The sequence below is a fragment of the Rhinatrema bivittatum genome, chromosome 11, assembly GCF_901001135.1.
Source record: "Rhinatrema bivittatum chromosome 11, aRhiBiv1.1, whole genome shotgun sequence".
Taxonomy (NCBI): Eukaryota; Metazoa; Chordata; class Amphibia; order Gymnophiona; family Rhinatrematidae; genus Rhinatrema; species Rhinatrema bivittatum.
The window spans coordinates 76,766,541-76,779,412 of record NC_042625.1 but is presented as its reverse complement, the minus strand read 5'-3'; the positions used below and the strand labels follow the sequence as shown (position 1 = coordinate 76,779,412).

The 12,872-nt window shown below is 43.9% G+C and overlaps 1 protein-coding gene across 1 annotated transcript; it reads left to right on the top strand.

Annotated features, from left to right (window-relative positions):
* Positions 1–145: 145 nt before the first annotated feature.
* On the top strand, positions 146–12,191 carry LOC115073041 (40S ribosomal protein S5). Its single transcript, XM_029571173.1, has 6 exons — positions 146–297; positions 4,742–4,847; positions 8,836–9,045; positions 9,974–10,102; positions 11,500–11,598; positions 12,069–12,191. Exons 2-6 carry the CDS (start codon positions 4,743–4,745, stop codon positions 12,135–12,137), a joined length of 612 nt encoding a protein of 203 aa, XP_029427033.1. The 5' UTR covers positions 146–297; position 4,742; the 3' UTR covers positions 12,138–12,191.
* Positions 12,192–12,872: the final 681 nt, after the last annotated feature.

Here is a 12,872-nt window from a genome sequence, read left to right as displayed (position 1 = left end):
ACGTTGAAGCCTGGCAAGCCCGCTCAGTGATGTATTTTCTACGCATGCATCAAATTATCATCTGCCTCCGGAAACGTGTCATTGAAAGGGCGAACGTGGCTTCAACTTGCATGTAAGCATGCCTGGAAGTGGAGAACGCCCAAAACAGACATGGAAGATGCTTTTTCTGGCCTTAATGTCCTCCTCTTACCCCGGAAGCACTACTCCTGGTTATGAAAGCCGGAGAGCGCTGGTTGGTTCTCTTTTCTCCTCGGCCGCCGCATCGTGAGGAGGACCTGGAACTGGGGTTGCTCCCGCGTGAGTGTTCAGCGCTTTAACTTTTACATTCAAACGATGATTTAAGGAGGGAGATTGGCAGTGGAACTCGGGGAGAGAAGGAGTTTGTTGCAGTGGCTTTCTTACTGTGTGTTACTGTGTTATTGTGCTCTGGATATGCAAATTCCTGCAGCTGGCGAGCAGATGAAGCAGCGACTGAGTGCCTAGCATTTGCACCATCCATGTCCGACGCGGTCTCGAGCTCGATAGGTGCTTCTGCCGCTGGCCCCAGCTCCAGGAAAGATGTGGCTACTTTTGCGGCAACTAGTTCGGGTCAAGCGAAAGTAGGGGAATGGGCAGGGAGAGAGAACAGAAGCGAAAAATATGAGAAAACTTTATCAAAATAAAAAAAAATTAGCAAAAAAATGTAGACAAAAGTAAAAGCAAAAGGGGCAGAGTGAAATGTCCTCTGCTCTGGGCAATACAGTTACTAACAGGTCTATCCTGTAAAGTGCGGCCGTGTTTACCCTGCTTCTAAGTCGCGTTCTACTCACTTTCTGGCAGCGTTATCCCTTCCTGCGATCCCGAATCCACTTTAACCGACTCCTACCGCGTCCTAAAATCCCCGGCCAACCCCTTCCGCACGCGGCATGTATATTGCATGCAAACGAGCGAATTGGCTATTCCCTAGCATCCCGTAACCCGTGCCCCGACTATCGCTATCTTTCCCTGCCGTTTTGTCACGCGTTTAACCTGCTAACTTACCGCCTACCCTTACCCCTGCGGTAGAGGCAGGGGTAAGGGTAGGTGGCAAGCTTTCCCCCAGCCCCCGCTCACCTGCCCCGGCTGCGATCATGGGTGCCGGTCTCGGGGGCAGCCCCAGTCCTCTCCCCTCCTCCTGAAGCAAAAAAAAAAAAAAAGCGGAAAAAAAGTTAAAAGCAAAAAGTAAGTCGCTTCACCGCTTCACTGTCAGTGTCTCTTCTTCCCTCCTCCAGGAGCAAGGCTGCTTTTCGCGCCCTGCTCCGGGAGGAGGGGAGAAGAGACGCTGACAGCGGCGAAGCAACTTATTTTTTGCAACCCCAATCGGACCTCTCCTGCCTCCCGCTGCGCGACTTACTTTTTTTGCAGCCGTCCGGCCATCTGGAAGAAGGTATCGTGCCTCCCCTGCCTCCCGAGGAAGATGGATGCCAGCACGGGGGAAAGCGGCCCCTGTGCATGCAATTGGCTGCTCAAGACGTGACGTCACGACGTTTGGCGTCACGACATGTGGCGTCACGTCTTGAGCAGCCAATTGCATGCACAGGGGCCGCTTTCCCCCGTGCTGGCATCCATTTTCCCCGGGAGGCATGGGAGGCACGATACCTTTTTCCAGATGGCCGGACGGCTGCAAAAAAAGTAAGTACTTTTATTCAGCTGAAATTAACCGGATAAGAAGAGACACTCAGGTGGGCTAGCACTGAATGTCGGCGTTTATCCGGATAACCAACAGACCCTTGGGTTCTTTAAGCCGAATAAAAAGTTAGCCGGATATATGCCGACTACTCAAGCGTTCGGATAGCCGTACAGCGCTGTTTTCTCCCAGTATGTCCGAACCTAGCCGGACAAATGGCACTGATTATCCGGCTTGCAACCCGGTTATATTTCTGACCTTGTTTTTGTATTCCTTTCCTCAGACTTCAGGCCTGACTGCAGGGTCTCAACAGAAGAGCTGTGGATTTATTTTACAGTTTGAGCCACTGCTTTGTTTCGCTTTTTTTTTTTTTTTGCTTCGGGAGGAGGGGAAAGGTATCTGTCATTTCAAATGACATTTGAAATGACAGATACCAGCGTGGCGTGAAGCGTTAGGCCCGCGCACCCAGGATACTGTATAGGCGCTCTATCCAGTAAAATGGGTTGCGCGGGCCTAAGGCTTCACGGACCCTTCTTAGACGCGGTTTTCATTTGCATAAAATTATTGTTCAGGATCGAGCGGTAGGTGAGCTGCACTGTGCGTGCGGCAACCGCGGGTGCCCTGGGCACTAACGCGGCTCTTCTTACCGCTCGGTACTGGATAGACCTGTAAGTGAGCCAGGCCTATGCTAGGCAACTTGTTCTTTTAGACAAATTTGATGACATAGCAAACACGTTTTACACTCAATTACAATTATTTAATAAATCTACATTTAAAATTCATATTGGTGAATGACTGGAAGATGTATTTGTGTGCTGTAGTAGCTCTTTCATTTTGGCTGGTGCCTTGGTTAGTGGCTGTTGACATTGGGGTTACTTTTCAAAAGGTTTTGCTTGCTTACAACTGGATTGTATGCATGGAAGTGCGCTTTTGAAAATTGCTACGATATCCTGAAAATGTTTGTGGCACTCCAAAACCAGGCTTACCTACCCATGTTATAGCTAGATGTAAGTTGTCACATGGAATGACATTAGTAAACGTTTATATAGTATTTTTAATAATAAGATACACACATACTATCCATTTTCCCGTATATACTAGAAAGTTGGCAAGGTATGTGCGTACCTGCCGAATCAACAAATGCACATCCCTAAACTATCCTTACCCCTACTATTAGGAGAGGATATTGGACAAACTACTTTTATGTACCAAGGCCCCATGTTGTGGAACTTGCTTCCAGTGGAGATCATGTGGAAATCAACTATATAAAAAAAACAGTAAAAACATGGCTTTTTAATCAGGCTTTTAATGATTAGTGTATATTTTTCTGCTCTTAACTCTTGACTAATCTGCCTTGTAGGATTCAATTTTAAGTCCTGTTGATAGTATTACTTGTAGTCACTGAGATGAGTGGTTTGTACTGCCATTTATAATATTTTATTCTGTTTGACTGTTGCTTTGTTATGATTATTTTATTCGATACCCTGTTTTTCAACAAACATTACTACTCTGCATCCAAGGCTCCAAGGTGACAGCACTTGCTTGCTTCTTCATTTTCTGTTCCTGCCCGTTGGCTGCTTTCATGGCTGCCAGTGACACTTCCTGGGCTGGGGTGCCTTGTTCTCATCCCTTGGGGGTTGGGCCCAGCCAGCAGCTGCTACAACTGCTCATTGGCAGGGTAAAAACTACTGGATAGTACCCTCAGAAAAATGCACCTGGAGAGAACATTTCAACCTATTTTTCTTTTTTACCTTTACCCACTGCACCCACCTTCATAAAGGCACTGAAGAGCTTTACTATGTATGTTTCACTGCTCCTGCAAGAGGAGGAGAAAAATGAAAGGGGTACCTTGGAAGTGGGTGACTTGAGTTCTGGCTGCCCCCTCTCTGAGGGGGATTCTGGTACCTTTGCCATCTGCTTTTCTCGCCATCACTGATCTTCCCCCACCCATCAGTTTGACAACAGCTAGGTTAGTTACCCTTCTCCATTCCTAGGTACCAGGAATACTGCAGTAATCCAGGTAGGAAATCACATAGGCCTGGATGACCGTGGCAAATGCAGTCCATATACACTTGGTGTAACTGGAAGAATGATTTGGAAAGTGCCAAGATTTGAGCTTCAGTAATGAGCTTAGCATTCAGCACAAAATCCAGAAGGCAACAGTGAAAGAAAACTGTCTCTTCAAGGATCAACTATTCTGTATTCTGCAGTACATTAGAGGTTTAATTTCTCCCTGTTCTGGGCTGGGAAGAGAGGGCTTATATGCAGGACTCCTGGTCTTATGTGATGCAGTGGCAACAGCCCCCAAATTCCTCCCTTGCCACAGACTTGTTGACCTCTCCCTCTGAATCTCCACCAACCTCCAATTTCTTTTCTCATTCTCCACTTACTTTCACTAACTGGAGCTGGTGAAAAGAGGAGGACAGTGACTGTGCCTTGGCTTATAATGTGTCTTCCTACACCCAGAATCCTAATGTCGTCCTTTGAACCATGTGGCACTATGGTGTCCTGCGCATTTCAAAGTGCAATTGCACCTCCCAGTGGCAGAAAAGGATGACGCAGCCTGAGGTGTCTGCTGTTATTCAGGGGAAGGGAGAAGGGAGGCACCTGGTTCCAGTGTGTGTGTGAGGAGATCTGTGCCAGGTTACATCAGGGGGTATGAGAGGATGCACAGGATCAGAGGGGGTGAGAGGAGCAGAGATGAGGGGAGTAAGGGAGAGAGGTTCTCTCTCTCCTTCCCTCCTCTGTGAAACCACCTATCCCTCTCCTCCATTATCACTGAAATCCTATGCTGATTCCTCACTTCCTTCCCCATAATGAAACCTACTCCCTTTCCTCACCACAATAGGCCACACGGTCTTTTTTTTTTTTTTTTCTGCCATTTTGTTTCTAAATGTGGTGTTGATTTGTGTAGAATTTTCTAAACCTTGCTACAGAATTTACCATTAAGCTGCTCTAGGAAACTAGAGACCTTGCCTGTATGCTTTGGTATATACAGGGTTAACCTCTCTCTCTTTTTTTTTTTTTTTTTTTGCTATGATAGAAAAGAGTGGCATGCTGTGGAATATTCAGTAACGTCTCTCTTGTTTTTTGTAGAATGACTGACTGGGAAACGGTGCCCGCTGGTGCAGAAACGCCAGAAATTAAACTTTTTGGGAAATGGAGTACAGACGACGTGCAAATCAACGACATTTCATTGCAGGTATGCGTGTGCACGGGGGCCGCGGGCCCAAACTCAGCCCTCCGAGCAGGGGTGGAAAATGAGTGCATAGCCAGAAACCAAAGTCTGGCCTGGAACCCAGGAAGAGCCTCTGCAACCTGTGGCTGTGCCACACAAACGAAAGCTGGAGGAAAAAGGCACAAACCTGTTAATACTTAGAGGCAAGAATGGGGAAAAAAAATAACTAACAGGAAACAAAAAAGGTTTTAAGGAAATAAAACATTTTGGGCCCTGGCTCCTAAAATTATTGGCTTGTTGCCCAGGTTTAATTGCTTGAGCTGGAGAAGGACTGCTTATGGCTATAAAGAGATGCAAATATCTGAAAGTGTTTTGTACTAAATTCCTGGTAGCTACAATGTATTGGGGGTGGGGAAAGAAAAACCTGCCCTGCATTCACGGAAGGACTGAATTGGGGTTGCCTTTCCCAGGGTAAGGATTATAGCAGGTACTAAGTTTACTTAAACAGAAAAAGGTTACGTTTTTTTTTAGATGAGATTCCCCACCAAAATATAGTATGTGTTGAAGGCAGAAGCCTTTCCCTCCTGGTGTGCACGTCTGTGGCGGGGGGAACCGGTAATCCCTTGGGTACTTGTAGGAGTTTTGCAGTCCTAGTTTCAACTAATCCTTTGTAGTCCTCGTCCATTTCGAGGTCCAGAATCGTCATTTCTTAGGAATAAGCCTAAGAAAAATTAGCAAAAACGTGTAGTGAATTTACTTTTTAGGTCCGGTCTTCAGGTAATCGTTAAGTTACTCGCTGCCTTCCAGGGCAGTTAGTCATGGCTGTTGGATAAGCGAGAGAGAAAAGGGTCCCACAGGTTCAATGGCCCCAACCCTACCCATGTTTACAGCAGCTAGCTCGTCCCATTGGCTCCTACAACTGGTCGCCAGTGACCCCCACTATGATTCTATATCCAGTTTTACAATTCTGCAATCATTGTGGGATTCATTGGCTATCTTGTTTTAGAATTGTATTCATTGTAGTTGAAAAAATGTGGGCAGGAGGCTTGAAAGTTACATTGGTAAATTGGACAGATTTATCTGCTCATGCACAAAGGAAAATGGAGGCTTAATGGCGATCCCTGAAACAGTAACATGGTAACATGAAATGGTGACCACAATAAAAAGTACTTTTATCACTCTGAATCTTGCATTATTTATCTAAAGATGGAATACGTGTATCCAGTGGTCGCACATCAGATGTCATTCTATATATATAGCTGTGAAATTTGTCACTCTCTGCTTCTGTGCTTGTCTGAATATTTTGAACCTTTTTAAATTTTCTCCTCTTGTGAGTATCGGTGTATTGGATCCAGATGAAGAAAATAGGAAAGCATAAGCATTGTCAACTTAAGTGTAAAACATTAAGGTAGACTAAGAGAGAATTTGAAAAGAAGTTTGCTGTAGAGGCAAAAACTCATAATAAAAAACTTTTTTAAATATATCCGAAGCAAGAAACCTGTGAAGGAGTTGGTTGCACTGTTAGATGTCTGAGGGGTTAGAGGGGCTCTTAGTGAAGATAAGGCCATTGCAGAAAGACTAAATGAATTCTTTGCTTCTGTGTTTTCTAATGAGGATGTTGGGGAGATACCGGTTCCAGAGATGGTTTTCAAGGGTGATGAGTCAGATGAATTGAACCAAATTGCTGTGAACCTGGAAGATGTAGTAGGCCAGATCTACAAACTAAAGAGTAGCAAATCACCTGGACCGGATGGTATGCACCCCAGTGTTCTGAAGGAACTAAAAAATGAAATTTCAGATCTATTAGTTAAAATTTGTAACCTATCATTAAAATCATCCATTGTACCTGAAGACTGGAGGGTGGCCAATGTAACCCCAGTATTTTAAAAGGGGCTCCAGGGGTGATCCAGGAAACTAAGAGACCAGTGAGCCTGACTACAGAGCCGGGAAAAATAGTGGAAACTATTCTAAAGATAAAAATCACAAAGCATATAGAAAGTCATGGTTTAATGAAACACAGGATGGATTTACCAAAGGCAAATCTTGCCTCACAAATCTTCATTTTTTGAAGGTGTTAATAAACGTGGATAAAGGTGAACCAGTAGATGTAGTGTATTTAGATTTTCAGAAGGTATTTGACAAAGTCCCTCATGAGAGGCTGCTAAGAACTAAAAGGTCATGGGATAGGAGGTGATGTCCTTTTGTGGATTACAAACTGGTTAAAAGACAGGAAACAGAGAGTAGGATTAAATAGTCAATTTTCTTAGTGGAAAAGGGTAAACATCGGAGTACCTCAGGGATCTGTAATTGAACCGGTGCATTTCAATATATTTATAAATGATCTGCATTGGAATACAATGAGTGAGGGTATTAAATTTGCATACAATACTAAATTATTCAGAGTAGTTAAATCGCAAGTGGAATGCAATAAATTGTAGGAGGACCTTGCAAAACTGGAAGATTGGGCATCCAAATGGCAGATGAAATTTAATATGGACAAGTGCAAGGTGATGCATATAGGGAAAAATAACCCATGCTGTAGATACACTGTAGTTATGCTGTAGTGGCCTGAATTGGCCACTGTTGGAAACAGGTTTTCTGGTAGCCCCATGACTCCCAACAGTGCGTCGGCTGCTCAAAAAATAATCTATTTCCTGCTTTTCCAATTAGAGAGTTCAAGGCATGTTATAGCAAATCAACATTTATGTTCGTAGTATCTCAAGTCAGAAAATATATTTGAGAAGGCACTGTGAGGTACAGTAATAGAGAACCTAAATGGTCTGTTTTCAGATGCTTGGAGACTTCTGTAGCAGATTGCTTGTTATCAGCCTGCATGCAGCATAGTGTGTCATTCTGGAGGCTTTGATTATGGGGCATCCAGTTTCTTTGCTTGTCTTCTGTGTTGTCTGTTTTCAGATGGAGCAATGGAAAGGCACACAAGGTGACCTGTCTGAAGTGCCTCACATGACCAGAGTTAAAACTAATATCAAAAAGATCATATCATCTGGTGGTGACATTATCGAGCATGGATTAATTCAAGCATTCTTATTGGCTTGTTATGATTGCATTTGTAATGACAGAGTACAGGTTTCTAGAAGCTCGTGCAATTAGAATTTTCAGTCTAGCAGTTGTTACATAGAACAGGATCCGTAAAACCGCTTCATCTTTCTCTTAATGGAAAGAGAGCAGGGCTGCTGTGGCGTGTGGGCAGGATATGAACACTGCCGTTGTTGTTAGCCAACGAATGGCCATCACACCTGAGCCACCGGCATACAGGTCTGTGAAAAGGCAGTTCTAGAGTTCTCCTCCATCTGTGCCAGTGGCCTCTACCCCGTCACCACAGGACTTTTACTGAGAATCCAGCACAGCTGGCATACCTTCAGTGAATGGATTTAAGTGAGAGCTGCATGGGTAACAGCTTCCATTCTATTTCCTCACATTCGGGGATGACCTTGGGGACTAGTAAGTGTAAGCACAGCAAGCTGGCCAGGGCTAATGTCATAATAATCTCGGAACCTCCCATCTAGCCATACGGCTCAAAGCTAATAGCAGAGTGTGTTGGTTATCTGAATCAGAGGAGCATTTGTACTTCTCCTTTTAAGTTGAGTAAACACGCCTTTTCTGCCTGGTTTGCCACCATTTTCCAGGTTCTCTCTGGATTCATTCAACTTGTGTGATGTCAGTTTTCTCTTTTGGGTAGCGTTTCTGTTGGATAAGAAAGAGGCAGAATTAACCAGACTTCCTTTAGCCAGAATCATGGATTGCAGGTGAAAGCTAGATTGGTGAGTTTCCTCTGTATTTGTGATTTAGGAATCTAAATCACTATAAAGAGATTGGTCCTTAAATTACTGAATAAGGAAGCTCCATGCAGGTTGGTAGTGTGGCCTTGTCTTAGATTCCCAGATCATGTGATGTTATTTTGCACTTATAAATAGTAAAACCTAGGTGAAGACTAGAAATGTATCAGGCTACACACACTTTACCTAGCTCCCTTTCTTTCTCTCCCCACTAGGATTACATTGCTGTGAAGGAGAAATATGCCAAGTACCTGCCCCACAGTGCTGGGCGCTACGCCGCCAAGCGCTTCCGCAAGGCCCAGTGCCCCATCGTGGAACGTCTCACCAGCTCCATGATGATGCACGGCCGGAACAACGGAAAGAAACTGATGACTGTCCGGCTTGTGAAGCACGCCTTTGAGATTATCCACCTGCTGACAGGAGAGGTATGGTAGGTGTGAGACAGAGGTCAGGGGGACTTTACCAAATGATAGATTATGGAGGACACCTGCGCTTCCACAGCAGAGAGATGAGATTCCTTTATTTACAAATATTTTTATGTTGTGCTGCTCACAAAAAAAGCATACATCGCATCACATACAACTAAGATACAGCTGTGATACATTTTTAAACATCTTTTTCCCTGAATAGATTTTCCTGCAATTGCTCTTTAAAAGCTTTCTTAAAGCCAAGTTTTTAATTCAGCTTTAAACCTTTGTGTTATCAGTCATTATCTGTAATGACGCAGGCATGGAATTCCAAAACTGATATTGCCCTGCCCCACATTGCCATCAATTCATTTGGATACACTTCTAACAGGCCAATGTTTTTTGATCTGAGAATTGTGTAGAGTGTACAGATGTAAATTGAAACCCATCCAAACTGTGTCTGAACTATACATGATCCGATGTAACAACAATAGTACTTGTTAATGGATTCTATATTGAATTTGGAGATGGTGCAATTCAGAGTACTGGGGTGATATGATCATATCTGGCAATCCCTTTCAATACCCTTTCCGCTGAATTCTGAAACGGCTGTATTGCCCTCAAGTGTATCAAAGGGACCTCTAAAACAAGTGCATTACAATAGTTGGTGACATTAAACAGTTTGCAAAACCAGGCAGAAATCATTAAATTCCAAAAATGGCTTCAGTTTCCTTAACAGCCATAATTTAAAGTAGCCTTCTTTACTAAACTTTGAATAAGTAGGCAAAATTTCAGTTTTCATCCTATGAGAGAGAGAGAATTTCTGTTTTGCTTAAATTCAATAGAAGCTGATTGTGATGAAGCCGATTTTATGTAACCGCTGCCCTTGGTGATGGCTCGGATGACGTGCCACCCACCAAACCTTTGTTCTTTACTCTTTCTGCAGAACCCCTTGCAGGTCCTGGTGAATGCCATCATCAACAGCGGGCCCCGGGAGGACTCCACCCGTATTGGCAGAGCCGGCACAGTGAGGAGGCAGGCCGTGGATGTGTCCCCTCTACGCCGCGTTAACCAGGTACCAGTCTGGCATTAATGCGCAGCAGCTTGTATCACTGGCTGTTGCATGGAAGTGTGAGAGTATAACTGAGGGCTGAGATGTAGGGCAGGTTGCTGCACGGATGGATTGATTTAATGTTCTGATGGTGTCGGAAGAGTGTGTGCCTTTGTAACAAGGACCTGAGATTGGCAGAAACTTGCTGCACTGCAAGTCAGAGCACAGTGTTTGTAACAAGGAGCTGATACTATGAGAATACCACTCTGGTGCAGAACGAATAGGGACCACTTGTTTACTCTTTCAAATGTTGCTAGGAGACACTCCATAAAACTATAACTAGTGGTAGATTTAAAACAAATTTAAGACATGATTTTGCAGTTAACATGATATTAAGCTGTAAAATTTGCTCCTCAAAAATGTGGTCGTTAATGGAGCTGGAGTTAAGATTTGGACAGGGTTCTGGAGGATGGGACCATTACCAATTAGTTATTAGGCAGGTAGACTTATTTATTGATTTACACTTACATTCTGCAAATTCCCCTAGTGTTTCAATGCAGATAGCATTTATTCATTCATAAAGTGGGATCACCGGCTCTTTACTTTTGGCCATGAGCAACGTGGAATAGACATTCTCCAATATGATCTGCTGTGTACTTTCAAGGGATCCAGATTGGCCACAGGATGTTGAGCATAATGGACCATTGGTCTAATCCAGTGGTGCTTCTGTTCACTTCACTGCTGGCACTGCTCAAAGCTGGGGATAAGGGAGACCTCATATATCGTGGCGGGCTTATGATGTGGGTGCCTCAACGCGCCACTATCAGCAGTATGCGGTGATCGATTCACTAGTACACCGTCTTGATATTCTAATCATTGGTCTCTCTGTCAAATTGATCAAAGTTTGGTAATGACAACTTATGTCAGTTTACACAATATTAAAGGCAGTGAAAAAACACTTATCGTAGCGCGGTATGCAGCAGGGATATAACTCTGGCGTTGGCCCGACACGGCTCGTGTTTCTGTGAACTTTCTTCAGGGGCCGCGCTATGCCAATAGATTCCCAAAACTGCCTACTAGTTCTGCTACTCACTGCCTTTAATATTGTGTAAACTGACATAAGTTGTCATTACCAAACTTTGATCAATTTGACAGAGAGACCAATGATTAGAATATCAAGACGGTATACTAGTGAATCGATCACCGCATACTTCTGATAGTGGCACGTTGAGGCACCCACATCATAAGCCCGCCACGATATGAGGTCTCCCTGTCTATAAATCATACAGGCCTGGCAAGCACCTTCGGGTTAATGTGATGGTATTTAGAAGTAAATCAGTATAAGATTACATCATAATTTAGCAGTTCTTCTTCAGAAGTGCAAAGCTGGGGATAGTCATGCTCCTTTGCTTGTATTGCAGGCTATCTGGCTGTTGTGCACCGGAGCCCGTGAAGCTGCTTTCCGTAATATCAAGACCATTGCTGAATGTTTGGCTGATGAGCTCATCAATGCTGCCAAGGTGAGAGCAGCTGGTACCTGACTTACTGGCCAGGCCCTGTAGGCCAGTGGTAGGGTCCAGGGGTGCCACTTTGGTAGATTTAGAAGAAACATTAGAAAATATTTCTTCATAAAACGGATGGTGGATGGAATGGCCTCCCAGTGAAAGTGGTAACACCAAGGCTTAAGTGCAGAGTATCCTTAATTATGAAGACGTGAAGAGAGCCAGAGAATAACTCTTTATGTATGACATTGCAGGAAAAAGTGAATTGGGTAGCCCGGATGGGCCTTACTGCAGTCGTATTCTGTGTTTGTTACCCACTACACCCGTGTTCCCTTTGTGCCTTACACAGATGACTTAAGAATGAGGTTTTTCCTTGTCATGGTCTGCACAGAACACTAACTCTGGCTCTGTGACTGCGCTTAGTCTATAGCCAGAATGATTGTGTAATGAGGAGGGATGATCCTTGCATTTCTCTGTCTTCTCTTTAGGGCTCCTCTAACTCGTATGCCATTAAGAAGAAGGATGAGCTGGAACGAGTGGCCAAGTCCAATCGCTAAATTTTTTTCAGATATTCATTCTTTTCAAATAAATTGGTTAATTGAGTTCAGTAATGCCGTGTCTGGTCTGTAATTCATTATGGGGACTCTTCCCCTTGCACCAGAATTGCTTCTCTTCTGTCAATCCTCATAGCCTCCCTATGGCTGCTCCACCAGCTTGTGTGTGTGTTTTATTGAATTTTTCCACAGGTGCATAGACACAAAGTAATGTAAGGAAACAATTTAGCAGGAACTTCAGTGTAGTTCACATTTACTTTGTGAGAGTTCAGGGGGAAAACTGTAAGAGATGGGAAATGAGACTGCAGAAAATGCTGCTTGTTCCTTTCCAGTCTTCCTGGTCTGAGGGAATGAGCATTTCCTGGCTCTCCCTCATTTAATGGCTGCTGCCACTGCAATAACGTGAAAAGGGAGAAAGCTAGATAGGAGACATTCCTTTCTTTGATCTCCTGGGTTATGCCAAAGCAGTACTTAATCCATTAGGGTGGGATATTCCTGGTTTGCTTTCCTTCCATATGCTGAAGCGGCCACTTAAGTTTTATCGCATACATATTTTTTATGCTGGCTTATATATTTGATATTGTATATCTTTTTAAATATTTGCAGGAACACCAATTTGATGTAATTGAGTTGTTATATTACATAAATTGGTTACAACATGTGACCAGATACACAGCCCATCCACCTGCTGTACCCCTTCTACTCAGCTTTACAATGCCTTCCTCTCTCTCAAAGAAA